The sequence below is a fragment of the Taudactylus pleione genome, unplaced genomic scaffold (genome assembly GCF_031769625.1).
Source record: "Taudactylus pleione unplaced genomic scaffold, aTauple2 ptg000082l, whole genome shotgun sequence".
In the NCBI taxonomy this organism is placed as follows: domain Eukaryota; kingdom Metazoa; phylum Chordata; class Amphibia; order Anura; family Myobatrachidae; genus Taudactylus; species Taudactylus pleione.
This window is the reverse complement of record NW_028284484.1, coordinates 2979576-3004210: the sequence shown is the minus strand read 5'-3', so window position 1 is coordinate 3004210 and position 24635 is coordinate 2979576. Positions and strand designations below refer to the sequence as shown.

At 43.3% G+C, this 24635-nt stretch overlaps 1 protein-coding gene across 1 annotated transcript in view; it reads right to left on the bottom strand.

The window, feature by feature from the left end:
- Positions 1-20472: 20472 nt before the first annotated feature.
- The window catches only part of SPSB1 (splA/ryanodine receptor domain and SOCS box containing 1), a 32238-nt gene continuing 28075 nt past the window's right edge, over positions 20473-24635 (bottom strand). The window contains exon 3 of the mRNA XM_088468231.1: positions 20473-22403. Coding sequence (XP_088324357.1) covers positions 22276-22403 — 128 coding nt within the window. The 3' untranslated portion in view covers positions 20473-22275. The remainder of the gene's footprint in view (positions 22404-24635) is intronic.

Sequence of the window (24635 nt, the reverse complement as noted above, 5' to 3'; positions counted from 1 at the left end):
CAGAAGACCAAACATTCCACCTCTTTGGTCTGGCAATATTTCTATCCAAATCCGGACAACTGTCTTGCCATAGGTACCATATGTAAAGGTGAAATAAGTAGGGGTAGGGACGTTAACCACCTAGGAACATCCTCCCTTATACATCACCTGCAGCGCATTCATAAAAAGTTACTGTCAAGTTCAGAAACTTTGGGTAAGACTGTAAGCAGTCCAGGGACACCTAAATCCCTTTTTCCTGTTTTATCCAATGAATCGGTGGATGAGGAGGATGAGGACGACATCTTGCCTCCGTAGAGCCAGTTTGTGCAGGGACACATTAATTGCCAGCTTGTTTTGTGGGGGCCCAAACAAACCAATCATTTCAGCCACAGTCATGCGGCAGACCCTGGCGCTGAAATGATTGGTTTGTTATGGTTGTATAAATAGAATATGGTTGTATAAATAGGTTGTATAAATGCACACTTTAAGGGTGGGTGGGAGGGCCCAAGGACAATTCCATCTTGCACCGCTTTTTTTTCTTTGCAGTATGTACTGTTTGGGGCCTAGTTTTTCAAACTGCCATCCTGTCTGCCACTGCAGTGTCACTCCTAGATGGGCCATGTGTTTGTGCCGCCCACTCGTGTCGCTTAGCATAGTCGTCCAGCTACCTCGGTGCAACCTTTTAGCCATAAAAACAATATTGTGAGGTGTTCAGAATAGACTGGAAATGAAGGTTATTGAGGTTAATAATTGATTAGGAGCATAAAAACCAACAAAATCTGTGATTTTAGCTGCGTTTATGCTTTTTAAAAAAAAAAAAATACAGATCCAAAACACAAAACCCAGAACCCAAAACACAGAAGGGTGGTTTTGGCAAACCAATCCAGATCCAAAACACGAAGAAAGATCCAGATCCAAAACACGAAAAGTGGCCGGTGCACACCCCTAATATATATATCTATATCTCAGACAATTTACATAGAAATATTGGTTCTCCACCACTTGCTGATCACTATATTGGTTTGTGACATCTTTTGAATGCACACTCCAATATTTCAGCAAAGGTCTGACCCACATTCCTAGATTGGCACCACACGGAAATACTGATTAGGGGCCACCCATTGTGATTTTCTGTTCTGTACCATAAAATCTTTTCTATTTAGATCAGCATGTAATGGGACAGATAGGATGGACATGGTACATGCTGCACAACAAAACCAGATAAGTGTATAGGAATAGGCCACAGCCAGCAGGTGCTCAGGATATTTAATTTGCATATGCCAGAGTTCATTCATGGTTCTTTCAGATTTATCTCAGGAGGAACTAGAAGTGCCTGGAATTCCATCATCTAATTTATAGCTGCATACCGGTCACAGGCTTTCCCTCCCCCCAACCCCACATGGCTTTCAATTAACATTCTGTGTCCTTCATTTAAACTAGGGGTGTGCACCGGCCACTTTTCGTGTTTTGTGTTTTGGTTTTGGATCTGGATCTTTCTTCGTGTTTTGGATCTGGATTGGTTTTGCCAAAACCACCCTTCCGTGTTTTGGGTTCTGGGTTTTGTGTTTTGGATCTGTATTTTTTTTTTAAAAAGCATAAAAACAGCTAAAATCACAGAATTTGTTGGTTTCTCTGCTCCTATGCTATTATTAACCTCAATAACCTTAATTTCCACTCATTTCCAGTCTATTCTGAACACCTCACACCTCACAATAGTGTTTTCATGTCCAAAAGGTTGCACCGAGGTAGCTGGATGACTATGCTAAGCGACACGAGTGGGCGGCACAAACACGTGACCCATCTAGGAGTGACACTGCAGTGGCAGACAGGATGGCAGTTAGAAAAACTAGGCCCCAAACTGTACATAATGCAAAGAAAAAAAAGAAGTGCAAGATGGAATTGTCCTTGGGCCCTCCCACCCACCCTTATGTTGTATAAACAGGACATGCACACTTTAACAAATCAATCATTTCAGCGCCAGGGTCTGCCACACAACTGTGGCTGAAATGATTGGTTCGTTTGGGCCCCCACAAAACAAGCTGGCAATTAATGTGTCCCTGCACAAACTGGCTCTACGGAGGCAAGATGTCATCCTCATCCTCCTCATCCACCGATTCCTCACCCTCTTCAGTGTGTACATCCTCATCCTCACAAAGTATTAACTCGTCCCCACTTGAATCCACCACCACAGGTCCCTCTGTACCTTCTGGAGGCTGGTCTCCCTGGAAGAGCTGATAATTCATTTTGATGAACATCATCTTCTCCACATTCTGTGGAAGCAACCTCCTACGCCTTTCGCTGACAAGGTTCCCGGCTGCACTAAACACTCTTTCGGAGTACACACTGGAGGGGGGGCAACTCAGGTAAAATAGAGCCAGCTTGTACAGGGGCCTCCAAATTGCCTCTTTTTCCTGCCAGTACAGGTATGGACTGTCTGACATGCCTACTTGGATGCTGTCACCGATGTAATCCTCCACCATTCTGTCAATGGTGACAGTATCATATGCAGTGACAGTAGACATGTCAGAAATTGTTGCCAGGTCCTTCAGTCCGGACCAGATGTCCAAACTTGGTCCTGCCTGCCCTGCATCACCGCCAGCGGGTTGCTTAGGATACCTAAGTTTTTTCCTGGCAGCCCCAGTTGCGGGAGAAAATGAAGAAGGAGCCGTTGACGTGTCACGTTCCGCTTCAGCTGACAGTGTGTTCACCAGCAGGTCTTTGCACCTCTGCAGGCTTGTGTCGGCCGGAAAGAGAGACACCACATAGGCTTTAAACCTAGGATCAAGCACGGTGGCCAAAATGTAGTGGTCTGATTTCAACAGATTGACCACCCTGGAATCCTGGCAAAGCGAATGAAGGGCTTCATCCACAAGTCCCACATGCCGAGCGGAATCGCTCCGTCTTAGCTCCTCCTTCACTTTCTCCAGCTGCTTCTGCAAAAGCCTGATGAGGGGAATGACCTGACTCAAGCTGGCTGTGTCTGAACTGACTTCACGTGTGGCAAGTTCGAAGGGCTGGAGAACCTTGCACAACACGGAAATCATTCTCCACTGCGCTTGAGTCAGGTGCATACCCCCTCCTTTGCCTATGTCATAGGTGGATGTATAGGCTTGTATGGCCTTTTGCTGCTCCTCCATCCTCTGAAGCATATAGAGGGTTGAGTTCCACCGCGTCACAACCTCTTGCTTCAGGTGATGGCGGGGCAGGTTCAAGAGTGTTTGCCGGCGCTCCAGTCTTCGGCACGCAGTCGCTGAATGGCGAAAGTGGCCAGAAATTTTTCGGGCCACCCAAAGCGTCTCCTGCACGCCCCTGTCGCTTTTCAGAAAATTCTGCACCACCAAGTTTATTGTGTGAGCAAAACATGGGACGTGCTGGAATTTGCCCAGATGTAATGCCCGCACAATATTGGTGGCGTTGTCAGATATCACAAATCCCCAGGAGAGTCTAAGTGGGGTAAGCCACTGGGCGATGATTTCCCTCAGTTTCTCTAAGAGGTTGTCGGCGGTGTGCCTCTTACTGAAACCGGTGATACACAGCGTAGCCTGCCTTGTAACGAGCTGGCGTTTCTGAGATGCTGCTACTGGTGACGCTGCTGCTGTTGCTGCGTAAGGTGATACATCTACCCAGTGGGCTGTCACAGTCATATAGTCCTTAGTCTGCCCTGTTCCACTTGTCCACATGTCCGTGGTTAAGTGGACATTGTGTACAACGGCATTTTTCAGGACACTGAGGACACTTTTTCTGACGTTTCTGTACAGTCTCGGTATCGCCTGCCTAGTGAAGTGGAATCTAGACGGGATTTGGAACCGGGGACACACTACCTCCATCAATTGTCTAAATCCCACTGCACTAATGGCGGATACCGGACGCACGTCTAACACCAACATAGCAGTCAAGGCCTCAGTTATACGTTTTGCTTCAGGATGACTGCTGTCGTACTTCATCCTCCTCGCTAAGGACTGTTGGAGGGTCAATTGTTTAGTAAAAGTAGTGGTGTTCCTACTTCCTCTCTGGGATGATGAACGACTCCCAGCAGCAGCAACAGCAGCAGCGGCAGCAGTAGGCGTAGCAATGCAGGATCCTCCAGAGGAATCCCGGATAGGAGAGTCAGTCATGCCAGTGACATGGCCTGCAGGACTACTTCCGATCCTGACTAAGGAGGAAATTGACGAGGAGGGAGTTGACGGTGTGGTTTGCAGGCGCTTGGATACAACAGGACAACGGGATTTAGGTGTCCCTGGACTGCTTACGGTCTTAGCCAAAGTTTCTGAACTTGACAGTAACTTTTTATGAACGCGCTGCAGGTGCCGTATAAGGGAGGATGTTCCTAGGTGGTTGACGTCCCTACCCCTACTTATTTCACCTTTACATATGGTACATATGGCAAGACAGTTGTTGTCCGGATTTGGATAGAAATATTGCCAGACCAAAGAGGTGGAATGTTTGGTCTTCTGCCCAGGCATGACCGTGATGGGCTTTTTCATCCCACGGACAACAACTGTCTCCCCCGGAGCCTGATTTAAACAAACCACATCACCATCAGAATCCTCCTCGCCAACTTCCTCCTCAGCGCCAGCTACACCAGTATCCTCATCCTGTTGTACTTCAACAGTGACATCTTCAATTTGCATATCAGCAAGTGGACTGTGGGTGCTCCTTTCAGCACTTGCAGGGGGCGTGCAAATGGTGGAAAGAGCCACCTCTTCCCGTCCAGTGCTGGGAAGGTCAGGCATCGCAACCACCACCACACTTGGACTCTCCTTGGGGATTTGTGATATCTTCTTAGAAAGCACAGTTCTTCGCTGTGCTTTTGCCAGCTTAACTCTTTTGATTTTTTTAGTGGGAGGAGGGCTTCCATCGTCATGTGAAGCTGAACCACTAGTCATGAACATACTAGGGATCGACCTTAGCCGTTCCTTGCCACTCCGTGTCGTAAATGGCATATTGGCAAGTTTACGTTTCTCTTCAGCTGATTTAAATGTCTTTTTCAAGGTCATTTTCCTGAACTTTGCCATTTGGGATTGTATGTGCCCTCTACTATGACATTGGGCATCGGCCTTGGCAGACGACGTTGATGGCATGTTATCGTCTATGTCATGACTAGTGGCAGCAGCTTCAGCACTAGGAGGAAGTGGTTCTTGATCTTTCTCTATTTTATTTTTATTGGAGAAAGTTTGGTCCTCCATTTATGTTATATCGATTTGATATATACGTGCGGCTAAACACAGAAAATAATTTTTTTTTTGGTTTGGACTGGAGTGTACTTTGGGGGTTACAGCACCCTTTAACGGTCAAGCCAGCCGGCCCTTATGACACAGGCGCACGCTTGGCACTACTTTGTTGATGCACGTGCGGCTACTGTGCACACAATTCACAAACACAGAAAATAATTTTTTTTTTGGTTTGGACTGGAGTGTACTCTCGGGGGTTACAGCACCCTTAACGGTCAAGCCAGCCGGCCCTTTACTTATGACACAGGCGCACGCTTGGCACTACTTTGTTGATGCACGTGCGGCTACTGCGCACACAATTCACAAACACAGAAAATAATTTTTTTTTTGGTTTGGACTGGAGTGTACTCTCGGGGGTTACAGCACCCTTAACGGTCAAGCCAGCCGGCCCTTTACTTATGACACAGGCGCACGCTTGGCACTACTTTGTTGATGCACGTGCGGCTACTGCGCACACAATTCACAAACACAGAAAATAATTTTTTTTTGGTTTGGACTGGAGTGTACTTTCGGGGGTTACAGCACCCTTTAACGGTCAAGCCAGCCGGCCCTTTACTTATGACACAGGCGCACGCTTGGCACTACTTTGTTGATGCACGTGCGGCTACTGCGCACACAATTCACAAACACAGAAAATAATTTTTTTTTTGGTTTGGACTGGAGTGTACTTTGGGGGTTACAGCACCCTTTAACGGTCAAGCCAGCCGGCCCTTTACTTATGACACAGGCGCACGCTTGGCACTACTTTGTTGATGCACGTGCGGCTACTGCGCACACAATTCACAAACACAGAAAATTATTTTTTTTTGGTTTGGACTGGAGTGTACTTTCGGGGGTTACAGCACCCTTAACGGTCAAGCCAGCCGGCCCTTTACTTATGACACAGGCGCACGCTTGGCACTACTTTGTTGATGCACGTGCGGCTACTGCGCACACAATTCACAAACACAGAAAATAATTTTTTTTTGGTTTGGACTGGAGTGTACTTTCGGGGGTTACAGCACCCTTTAACGGTCAAGCCAGCCGGCCCTTTACTTATGACACAGGCGCACGCTTGGCACTACTTTGTTGATGCACGTGCGGCTACTGCGCACACAATTCACAAACACAGAAAATAATTTTTTTCTTGGTTTGGACTGGAGTGTACTTTCGGGGGTTACAGCACCCTTAATGGTCAAGCCAGCCGGCCCTTTACTTATGACACAGGCGCACGCTTGGCACTACTTTGTTGATGCACGTGCGGCTACTGCGCACACAATTCACAAACACAGAAAATATTTTTTTTTTTGGTTTGGACTGGAGTGTACTTTCGGGGGTTACAGCACCCTTAACGGTCAAGCCAGCCGGCCCTTTACTTATGACACAGGCGCACGCTTGGCACTACTTTGTTGATGCACGTGCGGCTACTGCGCACACAATTCACAAACACAGAAAATAATTTTTTTTTGGTTTGGACTGGAGTGTACTTTCGGGGGTTACAGCACCCTTTAACGGTCAAGCCAGCCGGCCCTTTACTTATGACACAGGCGCACGCTTGGCACTACTTTGTTGATGCACGTGCGGCTACTGCGCACACAATTCACAAACACAGAAAATAATTTTTTTTTTGGTTTGGACTGGAGTGTACTCTCGGGGGTTACAGCACCCTTAACGGTCAAGCCAGCCGGCCCTTTACTTATGACACAGGCGCACGCTTGGCACTACTTTGTTGATGCACGTGCGGCTACTGCGCACACAATTCACAAACACAGAAAATAATTTTTTTTTGGTTTGGACTGGAGTGTACTTTCGGGGGTTACAGCACCCTTTAACGGTCAAGCCAGCCGGCCCTTTACTTATGACACAGGCGCACGCTTGGCACTACTTTGTTGATGCACATGCGGCTACTGCGCACACAATTCACAAACACAGAAAATAATTTTTTTTTTGGTTTGGACTGGAGTGTACTTTGGGGGTTACAGCACCCTTTAACGGTCAAGCCAGCCGGCCCTTTACTTATGACACAGGCGCACGCTTGGCACTACTTTGTTGATGCACGTGCGGCTACTGCGCACACAATTCACAAACACAGAAAATAATTTTTTTTTTGGTTTGGACTGGAGTGTACTTTCGGGGGTTACAGCACCCTTAACGGTCAAGCCAGCCGGCCCTTTACTTATGACACAGGCGCACGCTTGGCACTACTTTGTTGATGCACGTGCGGCTACTGCGCACACAATTCACAAACACAGAAAATATATTATTTTTTTAGCACTTGGGGGGAGCACCCCTGATGGACAGAGCACCCCCTGGACAACACTACAGCACCCCTTTAGGACTGGGACACTGCACAGGACTTTGGAGTGGACACAGCCCCTATGGAGAACTGACTGCACAACACAGTCCAGCCAGCCCCTATGGACTTTGAAGTAGTGGACACAGCCCCTATTAACAACAGCAGCACAGCACAACACAGCCAGCCCCTATGGACTTTGAAGTAGTGGACAACAGCAGCACTACACTACACTACACTACACAGCACTAACTCCCACCCTCCCTCTTCACTGTCCACAGCCGAGTGAGAAAATGGCGCCGACGCGGGTACCTTATATAGGATCCAAAACCCGCGAGACTCGGAAGGCGGGATGATGACGTTTTGCCTCGATGTCAGATCCGAGTCAGGCGGGAAAAGTCGAGCCTGACTCGGATCGGACTCGGATCGGGGGGGCTCGGATTTCAGAAATCCGAACCCGCTCACCCCTAATTTAAACATGTTCTTCGCTGCCCAGACAGGGGAACACGTAGCCTATTCTTAAATAGAGGAATTACATCTCCTTTGCTTTTCTATAAATGCCCAGCACAACAGATGTACAGTTAATTTAATTACTATGCATTTTTTGCATATAGACTCCTTAACTTAGAAAAAAAAATGCTGTGCAGCTCAAATATTTGTAATCGTGTAGCTCCTGTTGGTGGACCTCACAGCCTGGGGGGCCAGGGGTCATGTGCTCCAGCCACCCCTCTCTCTCCTGGGGCCCCCCAGGCACAGATTACCACTGCAGTGCAGAGAAGTACTGCACGGTTTCAAGCTGCAGCTCATGCCAGACAGTTTTACCATTGATTGTTCTCCACCATCGCAGAGCACCCTCATTGTGTTTTTTTTTTTTCCACTTAATGCCAGGACACAGGGCCTAGCTCTACCTCCCCCACCCCAATGCACCTGTGAAGCCCCACCCCTCAGTTCTGATTGGCAGGCAGTCCACTATATTAGAGATGGGATGACCATCGATGGTTTACCTTTGAATGGTTTTATACCAGCAATGATCACCGATGGCCATCCCTAGAAGAAGAAACAGAGAATCTGAGACTGTCACTGAAAGAGTGGTGGAGTAAAAGCAGGGGGCAGACTACACGGCCCCATACAGTCACTGCCAGAGCAACACAGGAGAAAGTAGGGGAGGAGGAGCTACAAGCAGTGGGACAAGACTGAGGAATAAGGATGACCCAGCTTGTAAGGTGAGGGGGAGGCACTACAACATAAGGTCTGTCAGTATGTGCGAGACTGACTATGTATGTGTATAAGTATGTGACTGTATATAGTGTTCATTCTAGGTTCAGCGAAAGGCACAGCGCCGGACCTAGATAAAGGGCACTTCTGTGGCTCACCAGCTGGGGGTTCCCAGTGCGCACTGAGGACCCCTTCACCCTACACCCCTTGGAGAGTGTTCTTGTCAGGTACTATCTTTATCTTTTTTTTCCCTGCTCTCTCATTAGATGCCCGCTATGTGGATTCCTGCGCTGCTTTGAGCAACAGGGATGCTACATTGGATGTGGCACTAACAGCAGAAGCAGGCTGCACTGTTTCTATGAGTGCCATGAGACAGTGATACTCATTCCTCGTCCTCTGAATCTCATGACGTGGAACAGCAGAGTCTGGCCAGTAAGAGCACTTATCCTGTCTTTCATATCTATTTAGATATTTATCCTGTTTGATCATCATACACTCTCCTATATTGAATAGAGGGACGCCTCTTTATTATACTCCAGCATTTTCTCTGGTCCAATTTTGGGGTGGGATGTGCAGCTTTTTAACTATGTTATATATGTCATTTTGTCTGGTTATGTATGTTTAGTCTTTGTCTTATTTTCGCCTAGTGATGAGGATTTATCCTCTCTAAATACACTATATACAATATATGTATACTTTATTTTTTGTTAGCCTTATTGCCAGGTATGGCACCTTAATAGTCTACTGAATTACTGCTATATGGTCTCTGCGATTAATACTACAGATGGTCTCTAAAAGGTATTCGATTATTTTAGATATTATTCTAATATATATATATATATATATATATATATCTTCTCATTAAATCATTGTTTTGATGTACATCAATACCTATTCTTAGACTCTATCTACATACCAATGGTAGTAGACTTACAGTGTCACCAACTCTGAACCATTTGATAACTGTTTTCGTCATTTTGCTATGTAGTTATACGTCAATTGATATTTTGTGTTTTGGTTTAGTGTTAGTTTTCTATTTTTAGAATTATTTAATAAACGTATTTGTTTTATTTCACTCATTCAGCAATTTACACCATATTCTTCTATACTCTTTGTCTGGGGTGTGCCTCATGTATGAAGTCCCTTTTTCTTTCTTTGTTTCTACTATACATAACTTCAGAGAGCACCCCCTGCTTATCCTAAACCTTTTTCATTATTATTACACTTATTATTTACACTCCTGTGCAATGGCTCCTTTTCCCATACCCTCCTAATATCCCATACAGTCACTGCCAGAGCAACACAGGAGAAAGTAGGGGAGGAGGAGCTACAAGCATTGGGACAAGACTGAGGAATAAGGATGACCCAGCTTATAAGGTGAGGGGGAGGCACTACAACATAAGGTCTGTCAGTATGTGCGAGACTGACTATGTATGTGTATAAGTATGTGACTGTATATAGTGTTCATTCTAGGTTCAGCGAAAGGCAGAGCGCCGGACCTAGATAAAGGGCACTTCTGTGCACGCCGGAGGCACGTGCCCAAAAAAGGGCGGGACCAATTAAAAGGGGGCATGTCTTTATGACATCCCTTTTGTCACACTTGGGGGCGTGCTCAGCCCTTACAGACATTGCCCAAGCACTGCGGTCACTGTGAATGGATGCCAGGTGCATGCACCCGGTGTCCATTCACTGGCGGTGACCGCAGCACCGCCGTTTTCCCAACCTACGGAACACTGCAGACCGCGGGATGGGACAGAACCCGCAGGCTGTTTCACCAGAGGGCAGGGTGCTTTCTGTCCTTTAGAAACAGGGCAGGGCGCAGCGTCCCGCTGAAACAGCCTTGCGGGAACGCTAGTATATATGTGTGCATTTGTGTTACTATATAGGTGTACAACAATGTATACTAATATATGCTTGTGGTATGCTGTTTTGTTCTCCAGAAATCTGAATCTACCCGAATTTCATTAATCTAGACAGGTCCAATTCGTGATTATGATCTTCCTGTGGTTCAGAATTTTAAATCCGAATTTCAGGTTTTGAATTGCATAAAATTACATGTTTTAACTATTTTTACACACAATTTTTATTTTTTTAAACCCAGTTCCAAAACAAAAACATGGGGGGGTCAGCACCCAACTCTAATATATATATATATATATATATATGTATGTATGTATGTATGTACACATATCCCCCCACGGCAGGTCTGCAATCCAGGAGGGAACACACTCACCTGCTGTTCAAGGCAGGTTACAACCTCCCTCCCCCGTGACATGAAATGGGGGAGTGATGTGCGGTCATTCCCCGTTTTTCATGTGCACCCTGCCACCCGATCTGTGTACCCCAAATAATGCTCTTTAGGGCCCCACAGTCATAAGTGCTGTGCACCCCCCCCCCCCCCCAAAAAAAAAAAACCTTAATCCAGCTCTGCCCACAGCCATATGCAAATACAGTAAATTAGGTGATGCGTCACACTAGAAACTTATGCTTAATGAATGTAAATGAGCTGAGCACAACAAGTTGTCCAGCATGCTACCAGCCTGACCTATTTAGGAGAGGGCATATGCTTCTTGCAGAAAAGGGAATGAGAACATTTATTTAACAAATGCCTGCTTGTCATGTCTTCATTCCTGTGGAAGGCAGGTCTGAAAAGAGGTGACTGACTTAACAATACCATTAATGCGTTATAGACTGGGGTGTTCCCTGCTTTGAGTTGAAATGACCAGCACCTCTTAGGTGCCAGAAATTGGATCGGGTCCCTATACTTTTACAAGACGGACTTTGCACCTGCCGATTACAGAGTGAGAAACATGTAGCTTGTGCTTATTAAAGGAAATCTACAGACATACTTCTCCAAGCGACAATGGTAGAAGGATATGATGAAGGGACTTGCTTCACAATGGACCATACTCACCCACATCACACAAAAGAGAAGCAGGAGCCTGGAGAGAGAACTCCCAGAAATTTGGTAGCCTCCCGACGATTCTGGGAGAGTAGACAAGCAAATCTATAGCACAGTCAGTGTAGAATAACTACCCATATATTTAATATGCATTTCTAAAAATATAGAAGTTTATAATATATTTATAATATCCCTATGGTCACAGTCAATGCAGAAAATGCCACAAAGCCTAAATGGAATACACATCTTTATCACAGGATATAGAAAATCACTTGGAATTGCAGCAAAACAGCTGTGATAATTGGCAGGCGCTTGAATTCCATTTTCCACTATTGACTGTAGTCTATATTGCATCACTGCATATCTTTTTAACCCCCTATGCACAGTTTTAAGCCCCACCCATTCAAGGCAAAACACAAATGCTCAAACCCACAAACTCATGTTTGAAAGCAGGAGTCCCAAATGGTATAAAGACTGCAGTTATACTGTAGTGATCTAGAGAAAACACACCTGCACTGAAAAAAAATCATCTCCTGGTCCCTCCCATCCTGCCTGTAAGAAATTAAGCAGCATCCTTACTTGAAAGAGGAGAGTATCCTCATCCAAATGATGTGGCCCCTTCAAAGTTATTACCTAGCGAGCACCTGCACTACAGATATACTAGTAGAGGCAGCATATGACGGAGGGAACTTCAAATCCTGACACTCACCGTGGCAAATCCAGGGGAAAAAGGGGTAAGCAGAGTGATCAACCCCAAACCAAACACCTTCTCTATTGGGTGAGCATGACCTCCCTCTCCACCTCAGGGGTGAACGCTCAGCCAGCTCCACCTCCCACGCACCTCCTTGCCAAGCACACAGCCGGCTCCTCACACAAATTTCAACCCCAAAAAACATCCTTCCCAGAACATAACTCCCCTCATCTTTACATGTACTTATATACTATATGTATGATGTGATTTACTGCAATTTAAACTCACACCTGGTAGTATACTTTGCATGGTATAAAGCCAGTTGCCACTGCCAGCATACATATATGCAGCAGTGCATTGTCTGCTCTGCTACCAATTGGCAGCATTACCTATTATTAGGGCAGCAGTGTGTGGCCATTGGTCTGTGCTGGGGCAGCCGGGAGTGCTAGCAGCTCAGAGGAGTTCTAGGATGCCTGCATGTTGCAAAGTCCGTTGCATTTGCCCATCACTGTCATACATTGTTTAGCAAAATAAAAAATAGTGTGCAACGGTGACCTATAGTTTATTAGGAACATTTGGAAACAATTTTTTTTTTTTGGTGTTAAAAAAAAAACTAATAGATCAGCCCCTGTAATGTAATGTAGGTGGGGGGTCTTTATTCTCAAGGCCCCCATACATCAGCAATCTGAAAACCATAATTGAACAATTTGAAGATTTATTGCCCGATCCTAGGATTTCCCAATCTAGCAATCTGTGCCCATACATTACAGATCTTTTTCTGTGATTTGCAGAACGATTGCAGCAAACACAGATTTGCCAATCTTGAAAGGCCCATCATTTTACTGGTAACTGTCTGCAAATCTGCTGATCATGTCCATACACTAGCAATTTACAGCCCCAAGCGATCTGTGAAATCCAACATGTTGGACAATCTGATTTAACAATTCCAATAACGTTTTGGTTACAACCTGCGATCTCGGAAGCCCATACATTGCAGATATTTATACACAATTGATTGTGGCATTTCTGTAATTTGCAATCGATTGCTGATGTATGGGAGCCTGAACATAACAGCACTAGTAAAATTCTATTATATTCTATTTCTATTGTGGTCATGGTTTGGGCTGGGGAGGGGGGTTTCCAGGCAGACGGAACCCCCCCCTGCGTTTGCCTATGCTGATCTACGAAACGAGACAACGATGCCTAAAGTACTTTACCACAAAAACATTTATACAGGGAAACAAACTTCAGTTACATTTTAGGCTATAAAAAGGAAAGTTCACTAAGCGCATGCAAAGAATAAAAGTATAACTTGTAAACGGTTTACCATAACACATTCGGTGTGGAAAGCTCAGTTTTCGTTTATTACTTATTAGCGATTGTTGTTTACTTGGCAGTGACATCCAACATAAGCAAGATTAATCTAGGAACCATTACTTATATAGTGCACACCTATTATGCTGCTCTTCATAAAGAATATTTCAGGCCAGTCACATCACTACCAGCCTCAGAGCTTACAATCTATATTCCCCATCACATATACACGCTAGGTTTAATTTTTTCTTCTGTCACAAGCCAAAAACCTACCAATGATTTTGCACTATGTTAGCAAATCAGGGCACCAGGAGGAGACCCACACACATGGGGAGAACATACAAACGTCACACAGAAATATAACTAATGACCGCAGTGATGCAGTAATGCTAACCACTACTCCATCAATGTTTATCTTAGTCACTGACCCAGTCAGGTACATTGTATTTAAATGGAAGACTAGATAGTTTTTCTTTGCTATTTCTGAACCCAAGAGTCCTTATTGTATACACATTTACAACGAAAAAAAAAAAAAAAAAAACCACACCAAAAAGCCAGTATAAGTTAGGCAGCCCACACCTCCCTCTAACTCAAAACACCATTGGATTGCCAGACACATGGTTTCAGTGTGCACAGCTTCCATTCACCCCGGGCACATTCCTCCTAAGAATCGCGTTGACTTGTGCGACAGTCTGTTCACATTGGGACAGAGGTTTGAAATGTTTAAGCAAGCTCCATTTGGCAACTGCATTAACTTTTAGCGTGACAGGGAATCTGTTAATATGTACTGGAGTATTTGTTCAACAAACACTAACTTTTGTAACAAACTAAGCTCTCAGTTATGCCAGAAACCACCCACAATTTGTGAAATGGAGATCATGGAGCAGGGTGCATGGTGAGAAAGGATTCAGGTTTCCCCATTACAGGTTGGGTGGAAGGGAGGTCACCCTTTATAAAAAGCCAACTGTTCAAGGAAAAGCTCCACACATACATTTTTTAGCAGCATATTGTGAATAGACCAAACTGAGGTATTAAAAGGTTTTAAATCTTTGGCAGATATATAGACCGGAACAACTGGCTGACTGCTTGCTGTAATATGTTTGATGAGCAGGGCTCTGTGGAGTCACACATACAAGATTAATCCATGAAATTCTAGACTTATCCCAGCAACCATTCCAGCTCTAATGCTGGCATACAGCTAGGGTCAGGCAATGACTACAGTCTGAGGACTTGTGGCCAAGATGTCTAAATAGAGCATTCTTGCAAAATAGATAAGCTTTGCAACCAAACAAACAAGGGGGCATTTTTTTTTCAAAATGTTTTTCTTCCTGTTGAACAAAACATCCCAGAATCTCAGACTGTACAATTTGTCCAGTTTGGCAAACCTGCAGTTATTTCAGACAGTTATTTCTACATTCAAGTAGATCGCATACACAGCAATAGATTAGTGCAGAGGTTCCCAATCACGGTCCTCAAAGCTCCCCAACAGTCCAGGCTTTAGTGATATTCATGGTTGAACACAGGTGACTTAATTAATACCTCAGTCAATTTGATTTAACCACCTGTGCTTATCCATGGATATCACTAAAACCTGAATTGTTGGGGAGCCTTGAGGACCGCGTTTGGGAATCTCTGGATTAGTGAATGAATTCAGGTAATACAAAACCTATATTATACTGTCAGTAGAGGGCTGCCAGCCTATCATACTGGCTAGTCAGTCTGTTCTAGGCAGCTGGCCTCCATTCAGCAAGGCTGCCCCAGAGAGGATTTGTGATGCATGCTCGAAGGACTGGAAAAGGAACAGGTAAGGGCGTTTAGGATTCTACACAAGTCTGCAATCCATTATAGTCACATATGTCCTAGTAAAAAGTAATTTGGTGACAAAATATGCCCTTGCCCACAAAATCCCTTATCCACCCAAATCACACCCATCTCCCATGCCTCATTCAGGACTGTTGGATTGTATGGATTCATTAAGCGGAGTGGCAAACGCAACTCACTAAGAAAAAAATATATATATTTGTAGTATCTATTCACTAATATAGCATTATGTTATACGCCATATATTGGCCTTTCAAGTGGTCCTTGGTTGAGAATGGCAGCAGGCCCAGTTTTGTGGGAATGCCAACATGAATCCCTGCCATAGGCAGCCTTCTGAGAGAGTGCACAACAATGTTATTCTATGTACAAAGCAGACCTTTATGCAGCCATTCAGTGAGACATTTAAACATCACAAGAGGTATAGCTGCAAAATTAAAACTGGAACCAAAAAAGTGACTTCAAAACTTCATAAAAAAAATAAAATTAAAAAAAAAGGAGGCAGAATAGTGTAACGAAAGAATTGACAGTTTATAATACACATCAATATTGCTAAAAGTCTATGCAAAATGTAACATAAGCCACATAACATCCTGTGCACATACATGGATAATATGGTTTTAATCCACTAAACCGTGATTTTTTTTTTGTTTGCACAGACCTATTTGGCACCTTAACTTGTAGCTTAGTGCAGTAAAAAGAAAAAAAAAAATATCTGAAAAACCGCTCACATTGATTAGTTTACTGGCCAAAGTTCTGTTCAAGAACGTGGGATTAGGCAGTCAAAGAAAGCCATGGGTTTGTATGCAGGTTAGGCTAGTATCAATTGTAATGTAATAGTATTCTGAAGAAAACAGCAGGACTGGACACTCAGAGCAAGCTGCAGATTTATCACACCAGTTAGTCTGTAGCATAATACTTAGAGCCTTCAGATCAACGAATAACCCTGGTAATGGGCACAGAATGTAGCACAATTACCAGATGATCCAGCATCAGCTTCTGTTGTTCTCTGGCTCAAATGATGTAATGCTTGGGGAAAATTAGTAATTTACACTTGCCATAAACATTCAGTGCACAGTACCTTCTCACCGACAAGTTTTATCCAGACCCACAATTATAAAGTCAATTATTGCATTACACAAGCATGTAACAGTTATTGTTAAATAATGCACGTAACGTGTGCAGAACTTTACATAGAATAGTCTCACATTTATTAAAAGCTCTAATTTAGAAACTATTTGCACCTGCATTCTTTAATGTTATTTCTCACACCTCTACCTGTACTGGCAGGTAGAAGTGATAGGTAGCACAGAAATTAGTATTGTAGGGAAAATACATATATGATCATACTGGACTGACAGGAAAGCAAACTGAAAGTCTTTACTCAAGTCAATGCATCTTATTTAGTGAGTAATTACCAGAGAGCTTAGTGTGACAACAGTGATGCCTCCGTCCGGCACACCTACGTGTTACTCATAATTATATGCAGTCTGCATTCTCGCAGATCAAGACTACACATAAGCTGCATATACACACACACACAACCTATTTTATGAACGATTTTCTGTCAGATTATCTGTCAGATTTTTTAAAGTGTAATGAACGATTTTTTTGAACTACAAACGATTTTTGCATATTCCCTTAATGAAAATCATTCAGTTGACAAGTCTGACTGAACTACAAACGTGAACGCACATGAACGATAGTTCATCGCTTGACTCTGAAAAAATCGTTCACTTTCTAACGATTATCGTTAAACAAAAATGTTTAACGATAATTGTCCAAAAAATAGTGTATGCAGCTTAAGAAATAGATGGTCTGCGACAAGCGATAGCATATACTATAGTAACTTTTCAGGCCACCTATTTTTTTCCCTCATGTGTCAAATGTATGCCCAACATGGCAGCACCCAGACAACATGTATATGAACACCTATACGCCTAGATTTTTTTTTTTAACAATGAAGGAATGTGGAAAGCAAAAGAAAAGCGAACAACCCTGACTGGTCCTCTGCCCAGGTTTAGCACTTGAGCACATAGCCAGCGTTAATCCACAGAGGGAGAGAGAACATCATACTGCATGCAATCCTTCACTAACGATTACAAGAGCTGTGTCCTATCCCAGAGACTTTATTTTACGGTTGCTAGGGTCCAGCATATAAACACAGTAAGCTCCTGCCTCATTTATTTTAAGTATTCGCTACAGCTGGAACTGAACCATGTTTGGGTGTCTAGTCTAAGCAAGCTCTTATATGCGAGTCTCCCACAGAGAACAGGCTGCCTCAGTGCAGTTTATAGCCCAACTTCACATTCCATAGAAAAAGGGGGGGGGGGGGGCGACATGCACTAGACAGTCCACATATGGTTAACTTGCTGAGACTAGAAACTAAAAACACACTTCCCTTTTACCTTGATATAGTCTGTCTGTGAATACTCCATTTTTGGAATCTATTAGAAGTCTTGAGACAATGTGAAAATTGCACTGGAAGGAAATCTGGTTCCATGAGTACAGAGGATAACACAATTACAAAGCTGCAAGAAAGGAGAGAGGATCAACACCATACACGTTCAATCTAAATTAACGCCAGACACTTTTCAGTGTTCCAGACATTGAGATACAAGTTACAGCAATCCCCGACAGCCAAGCTTGCACTTCTAGAGCCACATAAGCTGACAGTCCACAAATTGCTAAACACTTATCTGGTTAGCTATGGAGGAAGTGGTTGACCATCAAACCCATAATTCAAAGCTACACTACAATTTTAGGGACCAACACTGACAAAGAACGTTTTCAGGATATCCCCCCCCCAAACAAGTCAGTCACAATACAGGCTCTAAAATTAAATGTTTGGAGTCTGGGCTATAGGGTGTAAAAGATGCTTTATTGGAGACATTATCTGCTGCCCAACCAGTAATCAGTGTAGCTTGGCACACATTTTGTTTTACCAGATAGAAAAGTGAACGCTTTCATAACAGAGCAGAAACTCCCAGACCCTGGCAATTCTGCTTTCCCAAATCGTATGGTGGGTGAATTCATACAAACAGTAGGGCTGGTGATTTAAAAAAAAAAAAAAAATATATCAGATCCCATTGGGGAGCTGTCCCACGAACTGGCTGGTTGATCGTTCCCCTCTCATTCCAATACAGACATCTCACTGCAGGTCTATGGATACAGAGCAACTATACTTTTTGGAGGTCTTTAAACAAAGTTTCAAGGAGAACCCTGCTCAGTGGGCACGTGAAATGTACATTGTGAACAATGAGTTTCACTGAAATTATATAATTTTTTGTTTAAGCTTGTGGTAGAATAATATTTAAGCTTTTTGGTGGGATGGTTGTGGTTTGGGAGGGTTAGGTTTAGGGTTCAGCACCCCCATGGTAATTTAGGGTTAGGCACCCCTCAGGGGACTTAGGTTTAGGAGGTGGGGAGGGGATTAGGGTTAGGCACCCCTAAGGGAGGGTTAGGGGGAGAATAGGTTAGTCAATATGTAGTTACCTACAATTGTAAGTAGGTAACTATACACTATAGAACAAGGGTGGGCCAAAAGACAGCTCTCCAGCTGCTGTAGTTCTAGAACATAGGTAGAAGGTTATGCTGAAGGGAAGCCAGTCGCAAAAAGCAGAGCTATGCAACTGTTGCCTAGTCAGTCTTATTTCCTGTGCTTGTCAGGCTAGAGGTTCTTGAGCAACATTTTAAAAAGGAGACTGACAGATATCGGGCAGAAAATAGTATAGTGTATGCCCAGCTTTAAAAACCATATGTTGCCAATCTGGCTGGTTGGAATGAAAACCTGGTAATTTATGGGAGCACGATGTCGACACGAGACAGTCGACCCTGTTTACAGTCACATAATGTTTCAGAGTGGATAGCTGTCATGTCAACATAGTGAAGATCTGCATCTCTCATTCCCAATCATTACTTGCTCCCACTCATGGTTACAGGACTTTCTTCGGGCTGCACCCACTCTATGGAATGCCTTACCATGCACAATTAAGACTTTCCTCTAGTCTCCAATTGTTCAAGCGTTACTTGAAAACTCACCTCTTCAGGCAAGCTTATCAGATTCCAGAACCGCCCACATACCTTCATAGCTTCCATATCTAATTACATCCCCTTTCACAGACCACACAACCTCACACTCTTTCACATCCTCCTGATATTTGGCCAACATTCCTGTGTGACTGGATCATGCAGCCCACCAAGAAACTCTCCATTCTGGCTGGACCAAAATTGCAATATATAGCACCTATCCTAAGCTTACAAGCAGGGCCTTCATAATAGAGAGATAGATAGAGATAGATATAGCTATATGTATCTGAGTTATTACCAATGGAAAATGCTGCGCTATATAAGAAACTGTTAATAAATAAATGTAAAAACCTACCACATGCATGCCGGTGGTGTCAATACTTCCTAACCATGGCTGCAGCACAACCCAAACGCTATGTTCGTAATGTGGACATGTGCATGTTGACATTGTCAAACTGGACAAATTGCATGTCAACATGAACAGTTGTTGAAATTCTGAGTGTCAATATGACTACATGTCAAAAAAGGTACCAACCCCTTGTTTTACCAAATAGGTAATGCTTGCCAAGGCTGAATACCTAATTGCATGCTGAGCTTAAGCTGTACCTATAGGTTAAAGCAGCCAGTGGTCAGCAAAAGAGCTGGTCACATATGGCCTTACTAAACCAGTTAGTGTCCCATGTGGTCCATTCTCTGACTGGAATAATATTGATGCACTCAGGTTTATAGTATGCTATTGGGTCGTTAAGATTTCAGTGGTATAGCAAAGCATAGGTTAACCTGTTTTGACGGAAACCAGTGCATATTGCAGTGTACTTGTATCTGGTGGAAATTAAACGTTGCATGGGTATATAGTGCATGGTGATCTGCCCAGTAGTGTTCACTAAAGTCTTGGGTTTAATGGCATTTTACATTTAAAAACCCACCACACCTCTATTTGCAGTGTCTGTGTAAGTCCTAATCCTCGGACCACAAGAGCCATCATAGAGGGGGAAACTAAATACACACACCACCACATGTATATATTTAATAAACTATTTCTTTATTACAGAATTTATTATCTACAGAATTATAAAGAGATTAAAACTGTACAAGCAACAATATGTAGACTGCAGGGAGAGTCGCCAAGCCACTTTGTTGTTCGGTGGAAGACTACTTGCACAGAAAAAAAAAAAAAAAAAAAAGTCTATTAAAAGGCAGAAAGACCCAAGAGGTCTTCTACAACCCTTATATGTGCACAGAAGCAAGAGTCCTCACTCCGCAAACAAAATAGTTTATAGGCAAGCCATGGTGGTACATCATCCTCTTAGTCTTGGCACCATTGTGCATTTATTTTAAAATCTAGTCAGATTATTTTTTTTTTAGTACCCTACAGCAGCAGTGTTTACAGTGTAGCCGTCACCTATAGGAAGAGGAAGCCATTCTGTGGGCTGAGCACTAGTGACATCACTGAGTTATGAGGGAGTGATGTCAATAGATCCTAGATGAATGGATAGGCTGCCATCTCAGGAACATTATCTCAGCCCATAGACTATTTCCACTGTGTGCAGGTGACAGAAACACTTTACAGGAATTCACATAGCTACAAACATGACAAAACACACACATAAGTCATTGTACCTGTGCATATATTGCTTTCTTCATTCGTTTTGATCTACATTGCCTGTAAGAGTGAATGGTAAGAGGCACCTGTGGACTGATGTATGGGAGAGGGTAAGAGGTGCTCACGCATACATCATACCACCTAATGTGTCCCTGTCCGATATTACAGCTACCCAGGCTGTAATGAAAACAGGTTATACCCACTCTAGGGCTCAATCATAAAACAAAAGTGGTGTGCAATCCATAGCCTTAATCTCCTAACATTAGAGTCCTACATGCAAGATGAATTAACAAGTCTATAATCAGGGTTGAACTGTTAAAGCATTATGCTTGTACAAAAGGGAGGCTTATTGATAATCTTCCTATACTTTCATATTGCACTTTAATATCCAGAGGCATAAAAGAACTTCCTGCAGCTAAAGGACATGATCAACAGGCAGCAAAAGTAAAAAATAAAATAGAAAATAAAATAAACTTGACTAAAGCACAGTTTAGATTTCCTCTTCTTATAGAGCATAGCTTGTGAACGGTCAGGCACAATTTTAACCATTGGGGGAGGGGGTCAGGGCTACCCTATTAACAGAGCATTTTCTACCCAAATAAAAAGCCTCTACCAAATAGAACAGACACCCACCCTTCAAACTGCGAGACCAAAAAACTGAAGCCTGGAGTTTCAGATTTGAGCAGGAGAGAATAGCATCGTAATAAAGGTTTGTACAAGCCATGTTACCATTATCAACCCTTCAGCCACATGAGGAAACCAGGAGCTAGGAGTGAACACTCCACATCTTAGTGTTTGAGGCACAATTGCAGTTAAGGACAAGACACATTTAAAATGTAGATTGACATACAGAAGGGCCCATTTGGGCATATGAAAACAAGTCTACTTCATCTTCAGAAAAGACAGTGAAGTTAAAAATTGGTCGAACAACTCATTAAACATGACGCACTTGACAAGTCACACACACAACATTGCAGATATCCTTCATAGAAAAATCCCGATTGATGCAAGCTCCCCTCCCCACCCCAAGAAAAAAAATATATATATATCAAAGCTTGGAGGTATTTTGTAGTTGGAAGCATGCATGTGAGGAACTGTATCACCATCTTCCTACCAGCAAGCATCAAGGAAAAAAAGTGGAGCCTTGGGATGCATAGCGCTGGGTTAAAAAGGAGACTAGTCCATCACAGACTAGCATCTAAAAGCAATCGGCACAGTTTGTCAATGGTAGAGTAGGTAGCCTTTAAGAGATGCTGGTAGTGGAAGCGCTTCAATTTCATTCAGTCTCTCTTTTCCCAATGCAAGACGAACAGATCGTCGACACAAGTCCATGAGAGGCAGGGGTTCCGCTGCAATGAAAGCAGAAGGTTACAAGTACAGCAATGCTAGTTATGACGGATGCTTGTTAAGACACCACAATAATTGTTGTTCCTTAACTAATTAAAATGTGCAGCCAGTAGACAACAGGTTACAGCAAGGAACGGCCACTGCTCACTATTATCTGCTCATTGATATGCAAATTCTTAAAAAGGAAACATCACACAAGTCTGACAAGATACAAATTTCAGGGCAGTACATCAAAAACATTCTAATAGAGCTACATTCATTAGAGACTTAATTGTTCTCATGTTATTGAAAATGGGATTCCCCATGGCAACATTATGCAATCTGTGCCACCTAAATTCAAACTACAGTTTGTACACATATGAGCAGGGCCCGCTTACCTCTTAACTGAGGGTCACATGAGATCACTGAAGCCAGCAGGGGTTTTATGCATCCCGTGCAACCAGTCTGCACATTTTCACTAACTCTCCAGCCCCCCCAGGCAGTGATGTAGTGGTCTGTGACCGCAAATATCACTGCTGGAACCGCTTCCCAGAATGCAGAACCAAACAATGCTTGCAAAGATAAGCCAAATAGTGCCCTGAGTAACAATCGGGGGGATTTTAATATCCTCTCTCAATAGGGAACCTATTACACTGGGGGGTGGGGGGCGGCAGCACAACCGGTTATCTATTGACACTGAGGCTCTATTGCTAATGGCGCTAAGATTATTTTACAATAAGGGCCTATGGACACTGGCTGGTGTGGTACACCAATAAAATGTTTTAATACATTTTTAATGGGTTAGAAGAAGAAAAAAGAAAAAAAAAAAAAAGTGGTCAACAAAGGCAGAACTACAATACTACATACTAGGTCAATTAATACTTAGGTTTTGTTTTATCACTGTTTGCACCCATTTTGAAGCACTGGAGTGTTCTGTGTAAAGATCATTGGCATTCAGAGGCCTCCAAGAACTAGATCATGTATGCGTTATTAATTGCTCTTGTGTCATTGGTATGTAGACAATTATCTGAAACCATTTGCCATTAGCCCTGAAAGTCTGCATGTTTTTCTGGTGGGCCCTAAACCCAGGTGGGATCTATAAACAGAGAATGTGAACTACAAAAGTGTGTGTAAACCTATTCCCGTTACGCAGACAAAAGATAAATACTTCAATGGATATTGTTAACCCTATGATCCATTATGACCAGATTTACACTCAGACCTGGCATACCCTGGGCTCAGACAAGGTTGGGACACTAGTATATGTTGAGCATCTACATAATAAATTTAACTTTAGGCAAAGTGCAGCCACACTATGGGGCCTATGTATTAATAACTGCGGCAGATATTTTTATTTTGAATACAAATATGCCAGCTATGTACTAAACTGAATGCACAGGGACAGCGGTAGCTGCTATTCCTGCGAATTACATCCCTGGCATATTGGAGGAGTCTTGTGAAAGACTCCTCTGGGGATAGCTCTGCACACTAAGACCTGTAACAGTCCCTTCCAGCGGACTGAAAGACAGGAAATAAAGGCAGTCATTAGACAAAGCTGTGGTCTTGTATAAATGGGAAATGCAGCATGTTGTGTTTAATGACAAACTTGTGCTCTAATTCCTATACATCCAAAAACATAAGTGTTTGAAGTCTCTATTTAAAGTTTCCTTTCCAGGACCAAGCTAGACAAAACCCCAAACTGAAGATTACCATTGAGCTGCGATTTCTGTAAGGAATTGCAGGTTTTAATACATGCCATACTAGGGAAATATTCAGTTATTTTCTTGCGACCGCAGCTGCCATCTAAATAGATGGGCGATATTCAATGTTTGAGCTATGGGCTGCAAGTCCCCATTACTTATCGAGCCCAAATTCACTAGGATTAGCCGCATAACAGTGGTTAAACTTTTGCAAACTACATTGCAATTTGAGCTTGGGCACCCAAAAGCCTGACTTTTGGAAAGTTTCTGTTCGCCATTCAGGAGGGTACGAACATAAATGGGAGTCTGCAGCACAATTGAATAATGCAACGGGAGCTATGAATTTCCCACATCTGATGCAAAGCAATCACCCTAAAAAGAATTTATATAAGAAAGCTATATTATAAATCTAGAATAGCAGATTGCATCTATAAACTTTACCAATTTCAATGTCTATCCACAGAAGTTAAAGTTTATATCTCCCACTGTCAAATGATGATTACTTTTACACAGTTTTTAGACCAAAGCAGTTTTAATCTTGGGCAAGAGTTACTT